The sequence below is a fragment of the Oxyura jamaicensis genome, chromosome 12, assembly GCF_011077185.1.
Source record: "Oxyura jamaicensis isolate SHBP4307 breed ruddy duck chromosome 12, BPBGC_Ojam_1.0, whole genome shotgun sequence".
NCBI classification, from domain to species: Eukaryota; Metazoa; Chordata; class Aves; order Anseriformes; family Anatidae; genus Oxyura; species Oxyura jamaicensis.
The window spans coordinates 16,943,898-16,966,216 of record NC_048904.1 but is presented as its reverse complement, the minus strand read 5'-3'; the positions used below and the strand labels follow the sequence as shown (position 1 = coordinate 16,966,216).

General features: G+C 47.2%; 2 protein-coding genes across 2 annotated transcripts in view; one reads left to right on the top strand and one right to left on the bottom strand.

Annotated features, from left to right (window-relative positions):
- Positions 1–11,687, bottom strand: part of LOC118173537 — a 34,040-nt gene extending 22,353 nt beyond the window's left edge. The window contains exons 1-4 of the mRNA XM_035338238.1: positions 11,568–11,687; positions 6,699–6,858; positions 4,831–4,922; positions 3,584–3,816 (exon numbers count right to left, since the gene is read on the bottom strand). Of these exons, the coding sequence (XP_035194129.1) occupies positions 3,584–3,816; positions 4,831–4,922; positions 6,699–6,858; positions 11,568–11,634 (552 nt within the window). The 5' untranslated portion in view covers positions 11,635–11,687. The remainder of the gene's footprint in view (positions 1–3,583; positions 3,817–4,830; positions 4,923–6,698; positions 6,859–11,567) is intronic.
- A 2,089-nt stretch (positions 11,688–13,776) lies between these two features.
- On the top strand, positions 13,777–20,540 carry LOC118173390 (2-epi-5-epi-valiolone synthase-like). Its single transcript, XM_035337898.1, has 6 exons — positions 13,777–13,946; positions 15,938–16,637; positions 17,808–18,041; positions 18,715–18,967; positions 19,619–19,671; positions 20,238–20,540. Exons 1-6 carry the CDS (start codon positions 13,777–13,779, stop codon positions 20,538–20,540), a joined length of 1,713 nt encoding a protein of 570 aa, XP_035193789.1.
- The last annotated feature ends 1,779 nt before the right edge of the window (positions 20,541–22,319 follow it).

Genomic DNA, 22,319 nt, shown 5'->3' with positions numbered 1-22,319 from the left:
CGAGGAGGACACAGCAACGCTGCTGATGGTTGCAGCAAAAGACCAAGGAGAGGACATCCTGAACAAAAACATGAAAGAATCTTCTGCCAAAGCTCAAAGAAAACCCAGTTGCAGTCCTGATCAGAGGCAACACTCTCATAAGGCATATACAAACTCAGAGGCAACACTCTCATAAGGCATATACAAACTCAATAAGGAAAAAAAAAAAAAAAAAAAAAAAAGACTGTCCAGTTTCTTTGAAATGGATCATACAGTCAGAGTATTTGTAATAAAGATGTACTCAAAACTTATTACCTTCCTCATGCCTTGTTCTTGACCTAAATGTAATAGCAATCCATCCTTAGGGTACACAGAATACATGAAAAAGTACAGCTTCCTTTTAAAACACCATTAGAATATTTTACTGTATGTGGACATACACTCTTGTTACTCCTAAACGCTATTCTATTGAGTACAGTTTATATTCACCGGCAAAGCTAAATCTCTAGGGAAGCTAGAGAGGGAATGCAATTTCTAGTAATAACAGCTCACAACAGTGAATACTATCCACTTATCCCCACAATTTCCAGCTATTTTGGACTCCTTTCTGAATTAACCTTTCATATCAAAAGGAGCAATTCTGCACACTAGAGACTCCGACACAATTTCATGCATAATTTATTCACTCAGTTCAACATTAAACGCAGAGTCCTTGACTTTGTCAAGGTGGATTCTGTTGGCAGACTTCACAAGCAGCAAAACAGGAGAAATGAGATCTGCAGCACAACCTCTTCACCTATTCTGTCTGGTAAAAGGAGGGAAAAAAGAAAAAAGAAACCCCCGGCATGCTTACACAATGACCTGCAATCAGCAGAATCCGCTGCAAACACAGTGTTATTTTTTGTTCTGTGTTTTTGATTGTAAAATGGAAGGATCAAAATCATGGATGGGAATAATTCCCTGGTAGTTTACATTCCCTGTGGTCTCAGGCCTGCATCCATTGTTCAAAGTCCACCAGGAATTCGAGGAAGCACTTGGTGCAGGATCAGGCCTGTTGCTAACAGCTGATGCAAGGCAAGGCATGTTACTGAGGCACAGCACAACAGGCTTCAGATTTAAGGAGCTTGTTTGGAAAGGATTTTAAACACTGTGGCCCAGCACACGTTCAAAAGTTAGCTAATGCTCACTGAAAGCACCTGTATCCGAGTCTGAACCCAAGGAGAGGCTCCCCTCAACTCCATACTTCAAAAGATGATGTCAAGATTAGTGAATTTTTGGGGCACAGAGACATGTGCCATGGAGTGTGTGAACTACATCCTTTGGCAGGGACCTCTCTTAGCTTCTGCAGGTCGTCCCCCCCCCCCACTCAGGAAAAGTGTTTTTTTCCATCATATCCTCAGGTACCAGACAAACCCCACTCTGTACCTGAGCTCTGCAGCTCCTCTCTGGTATTTGGCTTCCTTTGGCAGCCCAAAATCCCAGATGTTTTGCAGCTGGCTCTGATCTGGGACAAGAGAAAGGGAAATTGGCTGGCCCTGCACATTAATGCAGAGGAGCTGTGAGAGGCTTCAGAAACCCTGGTCAGGGTGCACCTGTGGCCTGCTCACACTGCTCTCCCCTAACTCACAGCCCTGAAGATCCACAGTGGTGCGTGAAGGAGCCAGAGCCACATGGGTGCCGCAGTGACCCCACTGCCTGAGACCATTTTTGTGCCTTAAATCACCAGTGTGACAAGGCAAATACTCTGCTCCCACGAGCTTGTGCCGTTGCAAAGATTTGAGGAGAAGCAGATAATCTCACCGTGTTCTTCAGCAACTCTTACCCATCTCTGCTCTACACCAGCCTGCTTGCGGACAATGAGGGACAGAAACATGGTTATTTTCTGCCTCCTCCATGTAGCTGAGCTGTAAGAGCTCAGCTGTGCTAGCCCCAGCCCATTTCCCACCTGACAGCCTCACCCTCCTGTGTTTCAGCATGCCCACATGGAAATGGAGGAAGCCTACTGGGTCTCCAACCTGAGGTGGTCTTCTCTAGGAGGGAAAAGTCATCGCACTTGTTCACAGCCTGAGCTTCTTCCATGTGCTCCCATAAGACTGGCCCTGTACCAGCTGGGTAAACCCCAGTGACCCCAGCATGCCAGGGCACCAAATGTATCCCTTCCTCATTTACAGTCATTGTGACCAGAGAGCTAGAGGCCCAGTGAGACAGTCCTGAGTATCCTGATGCCAATGGAAAAATATCTTTCAGGCCAAGCAACACAGCTCAGAGGCCAGTGCAGAAATCCTGCCATAGAAACCTGTCCCCAGCGCAAGTGTCTCACCCACCAAACACGAGCATCTCCATTCCCTTCAGCTCCAAGAGCTATTCCAAGCCCCGAGTACCTGCAGAACTGGGGTCAGGATGTGCCTTCGCTTTGCAATCTGAGGATATAAAATCAATTGCAACATTCTGTGTTAAGGATTTAATTTTCACGTCTTTGCTCCCTTCTTTAATCTCTACACAGCATGTACTCTGTCTGCCTCTAGATATTTTAATTCAGTCACAGTAAGTCAGTTGCACAGAATGGGCACTAGAGAGCAACAGCAATTCAATTAATTTCACACTCACTGCAGGGAGCTGGGATTTTAAATGCTGCACATTGCAGGTGATCTGTAACGTTTCGTTTATTCATATACTTGGCACAGCTCTTTGTTTCTTTCTTACCAAACTCGGAGGTCATGGAAGCCAGAGTTTAGAAAGCTCCTGGCCATTTCATTTTAGAAACAAATATGGTACCTGTTAATGCAAACAAAATTACCATCAAGCTCACACTGACACTTCCAGATTGAAGATGGAATTGGATCAAATTGGTTTGCATTAATAATAGAAAGACTATGCATTTAATGAACCTGGCATGGGCATCTCCTGTTAGCATGCTGGACCTGCAGCAGTGTCATGGAGATCCATAAACCAGAATTAAACATGAAACTCCTCTAGCTGCTGGCAACCATAAGCTTCTCTTCTTCTTGGGACAAAATCGCTGGTCAGAATGAAACAAATGTAGCTGTTTGCACATCTGAAGCTGATCACATTGCTCTGCAAGTGAAAAGCCCAGGGTCTAATTCCCTGCAGTATTGCCAATGGGGCAAAACAGTGCCAGGCTGTGGGTGAACTGCAGACTTCTGCAGAGCTTTTCCAATTCTTGTGAATGTTGGGAGCAATCTGTCCTTCCCAGGGCAGGCCCTGCATGGCACAGATACACCCAGCCAGCTCGTTATGTTTTGAATTAGAGACCCTCATCCAAAAACTCCCCAAGTCAAGTAAAACTCTGTAGTGTACCGACCTAAATTTAGAGCTCATGATTCCTCTGACAAAAAAAAAAAAAAAAAAAAAAAAAAAAAAAAGCTCCAGTATTGTAGTTAAGAAGGAAAATAGCTATTTTGTGTGACAGAGATGTCCCATCACACATTATCATGAATAAGAAATAACTGCAGTGCAAGAGTGCATTCACATATTTGCGAGCAAACTAGGGTCACCATCCAGTATAGGACAGATTCTATCTGCCCAAAACTCTTTAATCTGCTCTGAACAAGAGCTCCCAGACTCCCCTTCCAAGTGACTTTACCTCCAAAGTGTCCGCTATCGGTCCCACTCGCATGCTTATCTTTTTGCCATCTGAAGAATAATCAAATGCTTCTTGGCTGTTCACTCCGAGATACGGCACTTCTGCACATGCAAAGATTTTGCCATCATCTGGCAATTCTTCTGCGATAGCAAGGATACTGTAACCTTTAAGCTTGCCAATTAATAAAATCTTCCTGGCTCTGATCATATGAATAAACATCTTAAAAATTTGGCCTGTTAAAAGACAAGAATGAAAATTTAAAAATAAAGCCATAAGAAAGACTGTACATTGTTCACAATGAAAATGAGATGCACCTTTTAAGAGATCATTTTTTTAAAAAAAATCACACCTTAAAACACTTTCAAATAAGGGTTTAACAACAGAATCTGACAAAATTTCATCTAAAATCCAGCTAAAAGACAACAGAATAGAGGGACTGGTTTGAAATGTAGAGCCTTTATCATCAATGCTGCTATTGTTCAAGTGCTTGTTAAATAGTGCTTGAAATATTGCATATTTTAACATTCCCCCCATATGAAAATGGCTTTAAGATGTCTCCATATTCTTTCTGGAACCTGGTTTAAAAAAATCACTACATTACCTTGCATTTGCTCTTAGAGTCATTATCCCTAGACAGCACCATCATTTAAGAAATTTATCATCAGTGGTGTCCTTCGAACAATGTATTAGTGTAATACATTATAAGAGTGCTTCGCTGCGATGATATATTACTCAAAAGATGGGAACATCTGGGAAGAATGAATCTAGGAATAGATTTAGTATAATAAGCTTTATATTGGAATCCAGGGCTAAGTATTGCTACTTGAAGAGGTACAGTGCTAGGCCACAGACCACCTCCATTGCTAAAGCACGTAACCCCTACCAGGCAGCACCAAGCCAAAACCAACACAGTTTCCCCCCTTCCTGCAGTGAAGACAACGATCCTGTTGCTGCTCTGTAAAGGATGGGGCCAGTACCATGAATTAGAGGGAAAAGAACACAAAGCGCACACAACCGTGAGTGTGAGCATGTGTGCATGGGCACAAAGGCATGGGATGGGGAAGTACAAAATTCTTGCAAAATGAGAATTCATGCAAGAAGATCCCATCTCTCTTTTAAAATAATTTTCCACAGCTTCTGAGTATTTCCATAGCATTCATTCTATCCCCACAAAGGTAGACTAGAGTATGATGAACCTCATTTACAACAATCCCACTCAATTTTATCATTTTGTTTGACCAACTCGCCATTCAAACAGCCAGAAGTGTGCTCTTGCTGCAGCCTAACTCCAGTTTTGGTTCCTCCAGCATCCCTTGAGTCATGGCCAGGTGACATTTTTCTGGAAAAAGGAAGACATTTCAACATTATTATTGGGACAACCAAAATCTGAATATCTCACAGACAAAACAGCAACAAAGAGGAAACTCCTGGAAAAAAGTATCCCCATGAATGAGCATGAAAAATCAGCCCAGAGGCATCACAAATATCACTGAATTACTATCCTAGGAGCCCCTGGATTAGCAATAAGCAAAAGCAGCCTGGCCGTGGCCCCCAGCCTTGGACCCATGTCGGTGCTGGCAGATGCACCAGCCAGGGATTGGCAAGAAGAGGCTGTGGGGCCAAGGAAGAGTGTTCCCCACTGTTCACACACAAATCTTTCCCATTTCCAGTTGGTCCAAAGTAGGAGTCCATTTGCTGTTTCAGAGTAAACAGCTCCAGCTTCCCTGGCTGTTTTTTGTTTGGTTTTGTGTTTTTTTTTCCAAATAAAAATAAAAAAAAAGGTTCATTGCAGAATGGAGCTAGAGATGAAAATCTTGAATTTTCTGCAAGACAAAAACAGAAAAAGAAAAAAAAAAAAACTAAAAAAAAAAACTTTTCCTCCCAAACTGCCAAGAAAAGCATGGTACCTCCAGATGCTATTTCACAGCACCCAAGCCTGAGACAAGTCTGGCTGAAGTGAGATACTGCTTATTGCAGGGGGAAATAAATAGATGACTGGAAGAAGTCCATAGCCTCCAGACAGATTAGATCACTGCATCCGAAGAAAGTAACCACCAGAAATGGCTGGTGATAGCTCTGCGGGCCAGAATTTAGAGTCGTTTGAGCTTTTTTTTCCCTCTCCCTCTTCTCCCCCCACCACTCACCAGTAAAATGAGAAAGAATTCATAACCCGTGTCAGCCACACTCAGATAATCCAAGACTTAAAGAGTTGAACATTTCATATAACCTCTTTTCTGCCCCTCACAAATGCTTTAACAACTTTAATAAGATAATGTATAGCTATTATCATACAGCAAGCGTAAGTCAAACAACTATCAGCTATTATTTCAGCAACAGAACGAACGCTCAGCCTTCCCGTACTCCGCAGCCTGGAACAGTTTACACATTGTCAATTTGAGGCAGAACTGGCTTTTTCCACGTATCAAAATGTACACTGATAAATGGGAATTGTTTAGCAGACCCCACATGGCTGGGTAATATACTGTAGCAAAAAAAAAAAAAAAAAAAAAGAGAGAATAATGAGGGTATCAGTTGGACTTCTGAATTAATGATACCTTAAATTAGTTTAATTAATTAGTTTAGTTACCAGAGTAATTTAGTTAGCAGATTAATTAATGTTTGTTGAGCACTTGGAGATAAAAGCTGCATTTAAAGACCGTTATTACAGGGCAGATCCAGAGCCCCTGATGCAGGTTTCCTTCATCCTTTATTTATCCCAGCACCGGTTTGACCCAGGGGTTCAATCTCTGAGATTTCCAGCCAGCCCGGTGTGGAGGCTGGCTTGCTTATTTTCCCAAGAATTCTGTGCAACACAGACGTTGCCACAGTTAGCACTCGTCTGGTGAAACACCTCACAAAATGTAGAGCTAGACTTTTTGTTCACACCTCCTCTCCTCCAGGCCTTGGGTGCCCTCAGACACACGGGTCCATGTGTGCACCACTATATATACATGCATATTTATAAATATATATATATATATATTTAGGTGCCGGCAGCTCTCACTCCTCTGCCTTCCTCCATCCCCCACAATGTGGCACATCCTGAACAGGCAGGCTAGGAACGCGTCCGTGTGATCACAGGAGAAAAGCACGAGGTTACAGAAGGGATCCGTACCTCTTTGAAGCTGCCATCGCATCCGGGTAAGTGTCGAGCCCAACGGCAACATCGAGAGCTTTCTGTAAGTAATTCTTGAGCGGTGCGGGAACACGAGAGTCATTGAGGGCTATTTCTTGGGCTTTGAGAAGGTTCTCAGCAATGAGTCCAGCTGGAGTTTCTGAAATGGGAAAAAAAAAAATAAAAATAGAGCAATGATTTCATAACTTCAAATCAGCAGAAATTTAGACATCCCCCCCCAAAAAAGGCTTTTTTTTTTTTTTTATGCACATACAGGTTTTTGAAGGAGTATGAAAACAATCATGGGTTTTTTTCAAACTGAAAACATAAATACTTCTAATTCATTTCTCTCTTCTGCATTCTCCGTTTTGTCCCCACTGCTGATCCTTTTCTGAGAGGGAAAAAATATTTCAAAAACACGAGTTTTTCATTTCTGAGGCACTGAGACAAACATCGAACACGGAACAGCTGCACGTGAAACCGACTCCTCCAGGTTATGTTTTTCTTGGAGAACTCGTGGCACTTCTCAGAGCGCCCTTGCAGGGCAGCTCCAGCTTGGCAGGAAGGAGGCAGCGCTGCTGCCGCGTGCCAAGGGGGTGCCCGCGCCTGCTGTGCACGGCGTCTGCAGAACAACCTGCAGTGCTCATGCCCAAAATAAAATTACACCTGTCCTAAGGCAGACGAACTGACAAACACCCAATTAAAAGTTGCTAGTGCCCAATCCATGATGGCGTGAAATCAAGATGCAGTACAATAAATTATTTTATGTAGGTGATGTAAGAAACGCTGGCAGGAAAGCAACCTCTCAACCTTCCTGCCTTCAACCTTCCACAGCAGCTCGTGGCGGCACACTGCACCCTGAGCCCTCATTTCTCATGGCACGGACAGCTAACAATTCTTGAACCCAACAGCATCTTTTCACACCCTGCCAAAAGCTAATTATTCAGATAGAGAGAAACAATTACACACAACACAACTACATATCAGCATTTCAAAGCCTGGGGAAACATCTCCAGGATCAAGACCAGCCTGATGTAGGGACAAAAGCAATGTTGCCTGTGGCCCTGAACCCCAGAAAACCCATAGCAGCAAGGCTACGATGGGTCCTGGTGAGCTGTAGCCACACAGAGCAAGACATGGGTCAGAAAACCTCTCTCACACCTCAAGTGCAGGAGCACGTGCTGGGTTATGAAAGCTCCAGCTAGGGCAGATTGGAGACACAAGGCTAGCAGGCGGTGAGTATGCCGGGGTGGAGCAGGCTGCCCCAGGCAGGATTTTATTCTCCATGATTTAAAAAAAAAAAAAAAAAAAATGAATAAAAAGCTGCTGAAAACCAAGTGCCGAAGAGTCACAACCAAGGACATGTTTCCTCCCGAGGACTAGCCCGGGCTAGCCCAGCAGCTGTGGAGCAAAGCTCTGACCGTGCGGGGCTGCTGCTGCAGGCACCGTGTCCCTGTCCCAGGATGGGTTTTGGTGGGACATGGCACAAGGCACACAGCCACCCCACGGCCCCCCGGCAGAGCCCCAGTGTGAAGCCGCAGGGGACATCAGAGCACCCCCTCACATCCGTAACCCCCACAGCCCACTGTTGTGGAACGCTGCATGAAGGCAAATGCAACAGCAGATTTTAGGAACTGCTTTTAATCAGATCATTAAAGGCTCAGACTCCAAAATGGAGATAGATATATGCCTTTGACTTCTCTCTTTTCCATTTCTCTCTTATCTGCTCAAAATGCCACTTTGGATATACTCATCAACACTGCTGCTGACTGGTGGCCTAACCCAGCCTTGCTGGTGACCTGGTGTTAGCTTCTAGGCAGCACGACAGAAGGATGCCTTTTATTCTTTTTATTACTCTCTCCTCTGGCTGAGCGTTTCAGGGAGTAAACGTGAGGTGGATATATGGAGCAGCTCCATATCCTCTCGTTATGGATGTGAGCGCTTCGGGTGCCTTCTTCTACAGCCCCTCTGTACATCAAGCTGAAAGTAAGTTCAGCAGACAGCCCCACACTAAATGAGCAGCACAGCTTCCAGCCGCTGGGAACTGCTTCTTACCCTGGTATTAAGATGCACCATTCAAATAAAATCAGGTCTTTGGGAATAGGGAAAGGCCCCTGACTTACAGCTCACGCTGGTATCTCACCATCAGGGGTAGCTCACACCTCTTTCAGCATTTTTATAATTAACTGTGAGCACAGAAATAACCAGCCCTTCCCAGCCCTTGCTAGCTCGTTGGCTTCAGCAGACCCCTCAGCCCAGCTCTGTGTCGTGCCTTTTGGTAACATTTCCACCACTTCAAAAGCCTCTGGGGCTCACACCATGTGCCTGCAGGATGCCAGGTGTCAGGAGCTGCCTCTTCCATCACCCTCCCTGCCAAGCACTCTGAGGCCTTTTGCTAATGAAGCAGGGGGAAAAAAAATGAAATGTTTATAATCCATTTCGGATTTTAGTAATAAACACGTTGTACTCCTGGATGAGTAACAGACAAGGATGCCCTGCCACTCAGCGAGGGGGGAAGAGATACCTCCAGCTGTTTTGTAACCGGTGTTATAACACCCCCTGCGAGCGCCAGGACGTGCTACCAGAGACAGGGAACATGTGGCGCATGACAAAAATCAACTCCACAGCGGGGTTATCCAATCATTTCAAGAAGTGCTGTCTGTGGTTGGGTTTTTTGCCTTCTTTTTTACAGCCCAGATGATGCTTTGGGCCAACGACAGAGGTCAGAATTCCCTTCCTTTATGCAAGGGTCCGACAAGTCAGAGCAGAGCCCGGGGCTGCCTGCCGGTTTTGGCCAGGCTGCACTCGGGGCTCCGAGCACTAAGCTGAAGGAAAATTTATGCAACTAAATTTTTTTTTTTTTTTTTTTATTTTTTTTTTTTTTTTTTTACTTTTTTTTCCCTGTGTAACTCTGGGAAAAGCCCTTCATCCTCAGCACATGGTTTTGCACAACCCTAGGAAAGCAGCCAAACCACCCTAAGCACTAAATTATGTTGCCTGGTTGCCTCCCCCCAGCTCTGTCTATGAGCAGACATGGCTTTCCCCTCCCCATCTAATTGAGCATCACCTTTTTCATGAATATAGGAAATGAAATAAAAAAAAAAAAAAAAAAAAAAAACTGCTATTTCACAAGTGGCACCGAGCCTCCTCAGCATGGTTTTAGATGTCATTTCTTGGGGGGGGAGCTCAGCCAGGAAAGGGGAGGACGTGGTGCAGGGGGCTGTCCAGAAGAAGGCACGGAGAGAAACATACAGAAAGTCAGAATGGATTTGGCAAAAAACAAAGATGCCACATCCACAAATGTGGGACTGAGCCTTTGTTTCCCATTTGAGGCCATCCTCACATCACCTTCCAGTCTCTAGATTAATTGTGGAGCCCCAGCATTGGCTTCCAAAGCTTCCCCCCAAGGCAGAGCACAGAAGCTGCTCCACCGACCACCTCGGGAGCCGAGCACTTTGGCAGGAGATGCTTAGCACTAAACACCAGGAAATCGCATTAAACCTTGGAATCAGAAGTCTAATCAAATCTTCCCAACCAGCTCCAGCTGTCGTATTTACCAAAGCCCCTCAGGCATCCATAACAGCTTAGCACAATGCTCAGCACTTTGTCTCAGCGTGTGAACACACCTCAGAGGTGCTGTAGCCCAGGCAGGGCTGGCAGCATGGACCGGACCCAAATGTCTGCCCATTTAATTGATGGCCCTGAGCAGAGCTGGATTTATCAGCTTGGTCTCAGCACAAAAGCAGCAGTGATGGCATGGGGTGAGGTGGTGGCTTTGGGGTGGAGCAGGAGCATGAGGAGGAGGAGGGAGAGGATGCGGATGGTGCAGGGAGGCTGCAGAAGCAGGAGCCAAGGTGCTAAACTCTGCCTGAACTCGAGGAAAGGCAAGGAAAGCCACAGCAGCTGACACATTTTCTATGGGCTCCAGCACTAGAAAAGAGGCGGACAAGCTGAGCACCCGCAGCAGGGAGGCTCTGGTGCCACCAGCAGAGGACATGCAAAGCATCCCTTTATTTTCATATACAACGAAGGGTGCTGTGTGGGCAGTGGGAAATGGTACACGCTGACAGCCGGCTCCAAAACCTGCGGCACTGAGGGGAGCCTTCTGACAGCTTCGATGGGCTTCAGATCCGGCTGCGAGAGAACAAAGTCTCTACGTTCAGAGCAGCCCAGATTCCCACGCACAGTTGTTGATTTTAGAAAGCAGCCAAAAGGGGCAGCAAGCCTCTCGCTGTGTGTGCCACACCAGGCATATGCAGCTATCACAGCAAGCACAGGGGCTAAGGCTGCTGAAAAAACTCGTGTAAAACAAGCATCCGAAATTACTCACAGCCAGACACCTTCTTGGCACTGCAACATCCACTGTTCCTCCCATTCCTTTCTCCCAGGAATGTTCTCCTCCCTCCTCGCTGGGTTCCTGCAGACCCACCTCCTCTGCTCAGCCCTAAGCCCCTCTCCCCCCCACATCCCCTCCTCTGCTCCTTTCTGCCAAGCTGTGGAGCCTCGCAGCAGGGGAGCCAGGACTGGGACATCTCCCAGTGCCAAGGCACACCTCCCCTCCTGGAGCTCCCCGCCTGGACCCTGAGCCCTTCTGCTCTCTCGGGACACCCATACCCTTTGGCACATCCACCCTGGCTGCCACACAGTGTTGCCCATGAGCTGAAAGCCTCTCCCCAGTCCCTGCTGGAGTCATCAGAGGGCAGCCGTGGTCGGCAGCCCTGCACCCTGCCCCTGCCTGGAGGCAGCTTCCCCTCCCTGCACACACAGCAGCTCTTGCCTGCAGCTTGGATTTAGCCTTTCCAAGCAGCAAAAGCCTAAAACCGTTTGCAGAGGGCTAGCATGACTGCAAGCTAGGAGCAGGGAGGTTACCTGCAGGATAACGCATGTTGCCTCTCGTCCCCAACTCAGAGGATGCTGCTGTGGGGTTGCTGGCCATAGCGCAGCGGTGCTCGGGTGTCCGGTGAAGGGTCCTGCCTCTCTGCACGATGCAGTGTGGCACACGAGGACTGGGCACAGCCCCAGCCCCAGGAGAGGCTGCACGGGGAGGGCGGCCCCGGGCTGGGGCTGTGCCCGTGCCAGCTGCTGCTGCTGGCCCCCGCCCAGGGCGCGGGCAGCGGTGAGATCCAACAGTGTCTGACATGAGAAATGACTTTTGGTGCCTGCACTTTATGTAAGAGCAATATTCACATCCGGACCTTGGGAAGCTGCTGGCTCTCAAGGAGCTCATCAGCCATTTCGTAACCTCCTGGTTACATAGCACAGAAGAGACATCCCAGCTGAGCCGCCAGGTGTGGAGCCCCAGGACTTTGAAGCCCAGCTTATTTAAAAGTGGCCCGTGAGGTTGTCCCACACGTGTGTGATCACGTGTAGGATCAGGAATGCTTTCCAGAAGAGCAACAAGCAAGGACAGCACAGCCCACGTCTGTGGCCGTGCATGTCCTGCCTGGAGAACCACAACCCGTGTCCAAGTCCATCCTGTTGGCAAACTGCTGCTCAAGGAGGTGGCAGTCTTTGGCCGTGACAAACAGATGGGCATTGGAAAGTCAATTCACCATCTTCTGAAATGCAATACAAGATATTTTGCTGCCCCCAAAATAGAATGGAAGGTATAAATGGAAAATAAGTAAACGCCAGCACAAAAGAGTAAAAGAAAAGCAAATAAAGTCAGTCCCAACACTCAGGAGATTGCTATTAGTCAAAACAAACAAGATGAAGCCTGAACTCACTGCATACCTAAGATTATTCCAGTTTGTAAGTTATTAAACAACCAGCTGTATTAGACCTGCAGCCCCCATGGAAAACAATGCAAATTGTGTTTGGGAGTTAAAATTTCAGATGAGTATATGGTGAACGGGCTAAGAGCTTTAATATGCCACCTAAGCCTCTCTCCACTATCTTTAGAGGTGACTTTGGGCAAGCTGCTCCTCTTTTGGTGACTCTGACTCCTCTTCTGTACAATGGGGTAACAGCCTGTCCTCTGGAAAGCACTTTGCCATCTGGAGACAAAGCAGCAAGAGCTGGATGTTAGGCATTACTGCACTCCCAGGGCAGCACTGCATGGCTTTAGAGGAGTTTATTCCTGTAGCTTTTTCCCAAAATGAAGTCTGAGATAAATCTAGGTTCCTAGGTGGGTTTGGCTACAGCTAAGCCTTGAATGCTAGCACTTGTCTCTTGCGGAACGTTTCCCAACCTCTGATTTTATGCCTGTTTTCAGTTACCTTGATCTTTGTTTCTGAACAAGGACAGCTTTCAGAGAAACAGTGAAGGAGAAGGCAAGGGTGGGTTTGTACCTTCAGGCCCTGCTGGGGAAACCAAAGGAAGATCTTCCCCCATGCATGGCGCAGAGACCTACGTCAAGGGAGTGTTTGGTGTGGTGGGCTGAGCCCATCTGTGAGATCATAAGGAAGAGAACAGATCCCAGAACCTAGTCCACATTGCTGATTTTGAAATGGCTCCTTTGTAGGGAAACTGGCATTTATAGACCCATGGGAAGCTGGGCAAACTAATAAAGACTCAGCTCACCCCCCAGCCAAACAGCCCTTCGGGGGACAAACTCTCACTGATTATTTTTTAAAACCTACAATAAAATCTGAAAGCGACAAAAAGAATCATTCCATTTCTCGATGCAATGCTGGGAATGTGAGCCCAGCACGGCCAGCGCTGAACCTGTCCCCGTGCTCCTGCTCCTGTCACGCTGCCATAAAGGCAGGTCAGAGCCCCATCTGATCTCTGTGCGGCAAAGGAGGTTCCTGAACAGCACAGAGAATCACAGAAATTGTTTTCATAACTTTAAATTTGCTGTAGGGCATCATGTTGGGTGTTAATTCATGCACTCCTATTGTACTTCCACGGCATTATAAAACCAGCTGATTATACAAGCCCAGCCTGGTGCCCGCACATGTCTTCAAATGCTCCTACCACCCCTAGCCCGCGTCCCCATTAGATAACCTCCGTTTTGTAACTGGTCTCCTCGCCACCTCCCCTTCCAACACCTGGTCACCTGGAGACTTTAAAAGGCACCTCAAAGGCACCCAGCTCCATGAGCTCTCTTCAGGCAGAGATTTCCTTTTCTGGAAACATGCCGGTGTCAGAAGAGGGCTTTGCTCCTGTGCCCCCGGCCGCCGTGCCCGAGGAGCCCCGGCACACGGACTTCCAGCTGGTACGAGTCAAGAGCACATGGTGCAGGATCAAGAAAGGAGAAGCCATTTCCGACAGTGAGGACAAGATAACTCTCTCTGAAGCCAAAATGTAAGTATAGGAGCCCACGTTGCTCGTTTGGCTCTGGCTAGCCAAAGAGCCCTGTCACCCTGGTGGGACGCGTTTCAGACAGACAAACCCTCTGTGAGCCACTGCAACTTAAAACCCACACTAATCTTACACCAGTATGAAAAGGGCTTCAAAACAAGTGCCATTCTTGGCATGAATTGGCTCAGTTACTGAGGCTGTTTTATCCGCAGCCTGAAGTCCTGTAGATGGAAATGTTCTTTAATCTACTCAACAACTTACGTGGGTACTCCTGAAGGCTGTGACTGTCTTCCCACTCCGATTTGTATGTGAAATCTTTGTGTGCAAAAGCTCATATGGGGGCTTGCGAGAAGGCAGCTGCAGGTAACTGGGATGCCTAGACGGGAAAAATAAACACGTCAGTGAAAGTCATGGACAGGAGTAAAAACCATAACGTATCTCTGAAACTGCAGAAGTCACCTAACGCTGAGGTCAGAGACAGCTTTTCCCTCAGAGATACACGCGGCTCTTTGCTGGCATTAAATCACTCCAGTGATCCTTTACTTACAGGATGCTCCTTTTCTAGAGCATGCAGCCCCGTTTGAGTTACAGGTCTTCCTGAATACGGCTGTTTTTGCAGGTCAGAATTTTTCTCGTATTTGCAAAGTTCAGATTCTTCAAGTCTAACCCTTTTCCCAGGCAGGTCAGAGAAGAGGGACGAGCAGCTGTGTGTGAGCATTGCTCAGGCAGAGCTGCAGGAGGTAGAACAGGGCTTCAGTAGACCCAAGGCAGTCTGCTGCATCTCAGTCTACAGCAGGATGAAGGCAGGGCCAGAGCACACACACAAAACTCCCTGGCTGAAATATCCTTCAACAGGGCTGAGGGGCTGAAATGGGGTTTGGTTTTGCCACCCAAAGCCAATTCCCCCAACTAACACCCAAAACGGTCCTGTCTCTTACGTGTCATGTACTGGAGATGGATGCACATGCTGTGGAATTACAGCATTATGTTTGCTGCATTAAAATGTATATGACGCTATTTTAAAAGCCCAGAAGAAAGTTTTTGGAAGGTATAAATCTATAAATCTTCACTATTTTTCTTTTAACACTTAAACTTAGTGCCAGATTTAGAGGCAATTTGGTATCAAAGAAAGCAGAGACACACCTGTTAGACCTCTAAGGGGAAGGTCAGGCATGTGGAAAGAAATTGGGCATGTAGAGAAACCTGATTATCCAATGAACCATCAACTCATCCAAAAAACAAACCAAATATTCACAGAAACTCTCAATTTTTATCTAACTGCAGCTTAAGATGAGGTCTCACATAAAATACACTTTGCGGTTTCATTCTGTCCTTTTTTTTCCTCCTTTTCCTTTCCATGTCCTTTCCTGGTTCACAACAAACTAAAAACCCTCCTGTTTTTTCCCTGGTTCCCTTTTCCCAGCAGCAGAAGTAATAACTAGGTTGCAGGGCTATGTTCTTCACTGTTATCAATAGATACTGTGTGTTAATTTCATAGGCTTTTTTTTCCATTAAAATTCTAGTATGGAAATCTTTCGCAACTCTTAAGTCCCTTTCTGTCCCTACCGGGGTGTACTTCCTATTTCTGTCATATTTATTCTGAGATAAGTTGACCCACTCTTACAGATATATAGGAGATATTTTCTTTGGAGTTCTGCACGTGTATGGGGGGAGGCAGACAGGAATAAATCAACGTATCACCAAATCTACAAGGGAGAGGATGATTCCTTCATAAACTCTGAAAAATTTGAGAATCGCTTCCCCACTGCCTTCTGGGAAACTGAAATTATTGGTCTGGGGCTTTCTGCTGCTTTGACAAATGGGTAAACTGGAAGGGAAATTATTTATTTCTTTAGCCCTTCTACTTCTGTGTTATCACTGCCATACAGAAGTTCAGCCTGTTGGCTTTTCACTGAGAATTTGGCAGCCCCACACCTTTGCACACAGGCACAGACCCCACACGTTCCCCACCCATGGCCACCTCCTTAAACTAGTCCAGACGCGCAGAGTACAAAAGAGGAGGATAATGATTTCAAACCATGCTTTCCGATCCCTCGCAGAGGTGAATGTGTCTCCAAAAGTGGCATTTCCTGGACAATCGAAGCTCCCATCTATTTTTGCTACAAAGTGGTAGAGACGTACAATATTCTGGATCCCTCTAACACCACTCTCCTCTGGGGTCACATCACCGACCCCCAGCAGCTCGAGCTAGCCACTAGCGGCAAAAAGAGGCTGAGGCGTTTCATTGTCATAGACGAAGTCGTTGATGAACTCTACGGCTCCAAAGTCAGGCAGTACTTTGAAGAGAATAACGTTCAGCACAAAATCCTCTCCCTGCCTACCACCGAAGAAACAAAATCCATGGACCTGGTCTTGAATATCCTGCAAGAGGTGCAGAACTTCAGCATCGACAGGCGAACAGAGCCCATCATCGCCATCGGAGGCGGTGTCTGCCTGGACATCGTGGGACTGGCTGCGTCCCTCTACAGGAGACGCACGCCTTACATTCGCGTCCCAACCACCCTCCTCTCCTACGTCGATGCCAGCGTGGGAGCAAAGAATGGGGTGAATTTCCTGCAGTGCAAGAACAAGCTCGGGGGCTACACTCCCCCAGTAGCTAGTTTCCTGGACAGGTCCTTCATTCAGAGCATCCCTCGGCGACACATCTCCAACGGCCTTGGCGAAATTTTAAAGGTAGGAGCTTTTGCAACTGCAGGTTTTAAACCTGAAGTATTGGTAAGGTGTCCATCAGCACCCACAGCATTATGGACGCAAGGGTGGGTCACTAAGGTTGCACAGGGACTTGTAACTCTCATTGAGCCTACACATAAGTTTTTACAGCCGCCAAATTTGTTAGAATATCCCTTACACACACAGTGCCTAGTGCTAACTCTGCAGAGTAAATACCACAGCTCAAGGCCAGACGCGGATGCACAACCATGGAAGGATGAGAAAGATCCGTAGCACACTTACATGAGCTGCTGGCAGACAATTCCAGGCTCATTATACTGGGGATTAATAATCTGCAAGATCATTTGCACCTACCTTGGGGGGTATGTCAAGTGTGGTCAATCAATCTCCTGCGAGACAAATTCTACTTCTAAAATTACCTGGGAAGTGCAGGGTAAATGGTTCTGTGCTTGAAGAGCTTTGAAAACTTTTGATAAAGTAGAGTTCAAGCTATTCAAGTGTATTAAATATGAGTTCATCAGTAGTTTTTTCAGTGCTTGCACAGTGGGAAGTGCCCAGGATATCTGGAAGTTTCTGGCAGGCATGAGGAGACCCGCTGGCCACCACTCCCCACTGCAGGAGGAGTCTAATGCCAGAGTCAGAGGGTGAAAGATCATATACTTGTAATCATGAAACCCCTTCTGAACCCCCATATTCTGTGTATTGCAGTACTTTCCCAATTTCTCTTCCCCAAAGAGCAATTGCAAGAATGGGATGAGGGTTGACCGGGGACCACCTGGAGGCTGTTCAGGAGCAAGGGAATTTTCCCAGCAGTGTTCCCACAAAACAACATTTTACCATTTCCACACCCTTTTTGCAAACATCTCCACTTATCATAGCCCAAAACGCACATGACACCACTGTGACACATTCATAGAGACCTGCTGAATATTCACCAAACCAGCATATCCTCCCTGTTCCCACAGTCCCACATGCATGCTGGCAGGAACTGTGGCTACAGAAATACTATTTCAGGTTGTACAGGTAGAACTTGCCCTTGCACCAAGCATGCAGGTACTCCTGCTAGCACACAACACAGCACTATAGTCCATTCTATCAAAATGTTTGATTTTCAGCAGCAAATACAGGAATCACATAGCTACCTTTAATTACCTCTTCCGTTCTTTATCCTAGATGGCACTCATGAAGCACAAAGGGCTCTTTGACCTGCTCAAGAGCCACGGGAAATACCTGCTGGACACCAAGTTCCAGTCTTGCAGTGGCTCTGCTGACCACGGCGATGCCGCACTGCAGACCACCAGGATTGCCATCGAAACCATGCTGGAAGAGCTGGCTCCCAACCTCTGGGAGGATGACCTGGACAGACTTGTGGATTTTGGTCACCTTATAAGCCCAGAACTGGAAATGGTGAGTGACAATACCTTTTTTAAAAAATAAAGAAAGAAAGAAAAGAGGTGCTCATATAGCAACATGTAAACTTTGTGCAAAAAGAGTTGAGCTGAAGTGAAAGCAAGCTACCCCAGAGCACCCAATGCACCCAACCTGGTCCTGGTGGCTAAAGAGACACCTTCCCCTGCCCCATTTACCCCACGCCCCCATCCGTGTTTCCTACTCAGGAAATTGTTGCAGCTTCTTGCTATGTAGTTACCAAAGCACAAAGGTGACCAGATTTCAGTGCAGCCATTGGAAATCACCAGCTCAAACTATAACATTGCAAAGGCATGGACATCACAGCCTGTATCACTGGGGGAAAAGTGCTGCTGAGGACTGAAGGGGGAGGACCAGATCTTATGCAAAATTCAGAGCTCTTCTCTCCATTCTATTGTGTTCTTCATCAGTGATTTGAATGGGAGGAGAACTAGAACCTATTTCCCTATGGGAGATTTTGCATGCCATTAATCATTTGTAAAAGAGACTGTCCCCTGTGACCCATAAATCACAAGATGCTAAGAACCAGCATACATGTACTTCTACCACTGAGCTGAGTGTTAATTGTCACGAGTACTTTTAGAGAAATAACGACTAGTTTCCTATTTAGCAACCCAATCCTTTTCCCCCACCCACCCTTGCTCCGTTTCAGAGGGTTTTGCCATCACTGATGCACGGCGAAGCCGTGAACATAGACATGGCCTTCATGACGTACGTGGCCCACACGCGGGGGCTCCTCAGCGCCGGCGAGAAGGAGCAGATCATCCAGTGCATGCGGGGCCTGGAGCTGCCCGTCTGGCACAGCGGCTGCAGCTGGGCTCTCATCAAGACGGCCCTGAGGGAGCGCCTGAAGCACAGCGGGGGGCAGCCCCGCATGCCGCTGCCCACCGGCCTCGGCGTGGCAGGTACGGTGGTGAGGAGCACCAGGGACACCCTGGGGTGGGGACACATGGGACAGTAGGTGTCCCGGCATGGTGACATGCTGGAGAGAGTGTCCTGAGGCTCTGGTGCTCATTACACTTCTCTTCATTTCTCAGCAAACCTGTAGGGAGGCTGGGCTCTCCAGCAGCATGCAGCCACCCGAGCTCAGTTAAGGACCGAGACCCTGTGCATTCCGTGACTGCCCGGTGCACGCAGCAGACGTGTTTGCAAACTGACAGTCTAAATGCAGTGCTAGGACAGACAAAACAACAGTGAAAATAAGAAAAAATTCCTTCACTATATTTGGGAATAGCTCTTAAATAGTCCTTGCCAAAAGGGATTTAGTGTGACTAGAACTGATACTGGAAAACTAAATAATAACTGTCCAGTGTCTTGGGTGAAATGTTCTTACCTATAAGACATTAAAAACAACAAAATAACAAAACCACTAAATCAGAAGCAATGCATGGGACCAGGTTGCCCTCTCTTACATCAGTATCAAGATGCTTCAGTCTCTACACACTCACAAGAAGTCAGGCTCTTGCAAACTGTTTGGAGGAGCTACTCTCCCCCTAGTGAATCAGCTGTGAAAAGCTTCCCTGGATGCCCAGCTAACTACGGGTCTTATTTTACAGACATTTTCAATGACACCAGCGAGGAGACCCTGGAAAGAGCGTACAAGCTGTGGGTCAGGGACTGCAGGACAGCGCTGGAGGAAGGGCCAGCAGCCCTCTGAGAGCCACGAGGCCTGGCCGAGGTCCTGCCTGTATGTGGAGCTGCTCGACATCCTAAGCTAGTGGGCAGGACTGAATTTAAACAGGATAAACACAGCAGCACCTGCCAACCCATGAAAACTCCAGAACCGCAGGGAGCAAGAACAACACTGGTGTCTGACCCGGTTTACCTCTTTTGGTTGCCCTAGCTGGAAGGGAATTTGTTAGAGCACCCCTGTGCTCACACAGGGGCCGCTCAGCAGCAAAACCATCTGCTGTAGGTGTTAGAGAGCTCACATCTCCTTAGGTGGGAGGTGAGCGGTGTTTGTTCACTCACCTGGTTCATCCATCCCCACGGTCCTGCACAGTGTTTTCCCATCGCTGCTTGTTGGATCTCTCAGGTTAACAAGCGTATGGCCTACAGACCACAGGGAAGAAGCACCTTGATATGGCCTTATAACATCTCCGGGCTATATAAAATATTTCAGCAGGGTATCTCCCTTATTGGTTTTAGCATTCTGAGTACTCCTTGTTTTTTCAGTTCATTCAAATTAGCAAGAAAAAGAAACTGCTATCGGCCTTTGCTCTCAGCACAGGGGAATGGCACACTGCTGGGGAGACAAAAATGGCACAATTCACACCAGTGTTGCCTGTGAACCAGGGTGAGCTTCAGGCTAGAGCAGCAGAAATGGCCTGGGCTCCCCCTCAGGGTGGGCTTCTAGGAGCCTCCCCTGCCTGGGCTGCTCCCTCCCCACCTCAGGGCTTCCAGGTCGGTGAGGCCAGCTGGGAAATGGAGAAACCAGGGGGCTCACAGCCATTTCATCACCTCCTGCAGCCTCCGTGACACGTCTCGGGATCCTGGCAGGCACAGGACAGGTTAGATACCAGGTGGTGACTGAAAAATGTAAAGGCAATGTCGTCCTTCTCCCTGGAGGCTGAATCAAAGGAATCACAGTCAACAAACTGCCTTTGAATTATTTACAGCACTGTTTTTTGTTTGTTTTCTTGTATCATACCGGTTTGTGCTGATGTGCTGGGTTCTGTTTTGCTGAAGTAATAAAAGCTATGAAAACTGAGAAACTTTAAAAATAATTATTCCATTGCTAACCACAGCATGTGTGTGTATGTACATGTGCTCGAGACACCGCAGTGAGGAATAGAGACGTACAACAAATCTCTTTTCCTCTTGAGCCTGGAGAACATGGGCCTAGAAGTTTGTGGAAAGCCTTCCCACCCTTCCCCAAACTCCCAGTGATGTTGTGTCTGTACTGCAGACTGATGGTGCAACAGAAGACAAGACAAAGATCTGCATTTTTTAGGAATATGGAAGAGCCCCAGGACAGCAGAGCCTAGGGACAATGCGATGTGACACCCCAGAGGGGAGGTCCCCATGCCTCGGCCCCTCCTGAGCCCCTCTCGGAGCTGACCTGGGACCACAGACAAGTAGCTCTGCTGATCCTCTCCAGGCTTATGGTGACCACCCGAGTATGCTCATGAGTGGCTTTCCCCCTCTCCGGGAGCTAGAAGGGCCACTCCTCATATCAGGTAACCCAGAAATGAACATGGGCTGCCCAACGGTGTCCTTCAGTGGGCAGTCCTCCCCCATCCACCTGCCTGGAGGAGGCACAAGACAAACATCTACTTTATTACTTTCAGCATTTCGTGAGAGATCCTCAGGGGCCCAAAGGCATTTAGCTCTCTAGTCCCATGGAAAGCCACGGGCTCAGCACAGTCCACCTGAAGCGAACCCAGAAGAGTCCCAAAAGCTCACGTACCCAGTAGGAGCCCAAGACCCAAGACCCCTTTGATATCGGTGACCAGCTGGCCCACAGGCAGGTTTTGTCTCCATCCTCAGGAGCTGCTGTGTGTAACAACGTATCAGAGAAGCTGGAGCACAATTAAGGCTGAAAAGTGAACACATGATTGTTTTTTACCCTTCCTTCTGCTGTGGGTGACAGAACACAATCAACCCCTGACATGCTTGGTTGCTTAGTAGCAGCCAGCCACATTTTTAATTACATACTAAAGTGTGCTAAAGAACATAAAACGGCTGTGTGACTGATACGTGTGTGTGGAGAAGGGCATGTGACAGCAACTAAATTGCTTCAACATCTGATAGAGAGAGCCTCTGCCAAGCTTGTCATTGAAAGATCGAGGGAAGGAGGTAGGAAGCATTATTAATACAACACCGACTTTAAAATACACCTCATTGTTTGCAGTGCCTTTTTTTTAAAGTGTCTGGAATGAATTTAATTCTTTTCCATTTATCCAGCTTTAATTCCTGCTTTTCAAATGGAACTGTTACCATTAGACCTAACTTCTCTGCTTATTTTCCTATTACTTCAATGACACATCACTCCAAAGAAGGAGGCAGAAAGCCGTGTGGGACCCAGCTGCGTTCCCCGCGATGCAAGTTCTTCACGGAGTTGTTTGGACAACATTGCTTCAGCAATGAGTGAGCGAGGAATCATTTTGTTATTGGCATGTTCTGAACCCACTCCTGTTGCAACTGTCTGCTCTGGAAACCGCTTCTCGGCTGCCTCCAGGGCTCTGATATTTCTTAATGGCAGAGTAACCAAGTGGTTATTACTCACATCCAGTCAATAGCAGCGTTCAACATACC

Excerpts from the sequence above, each read along its gene's own strand:
- LOC118173390 (XM_035337898.1), top strand. The coding sequence starts at position 13,777 with ATGCCGGTGTCAGAAGAGGGCTTTGCTCCTGTGCCCCCGGCCGCCGTG. Across the intron at positions 16,638-17,807 it reads GCCTTGGCGAAATTTTAAAG|ATGGCACTCATGAAGCACAA; the intron begins GTAGGAGCTTTT and ends TCTTTATCCTAG. Across the intron at positions 18,968-19,618 it reads CACCGGCCTCGGCGTGGCAG|ACATTTTCAATGACACCAGC; the intron begins GTACGGTGGTGA and ends CTTATTTTACAG.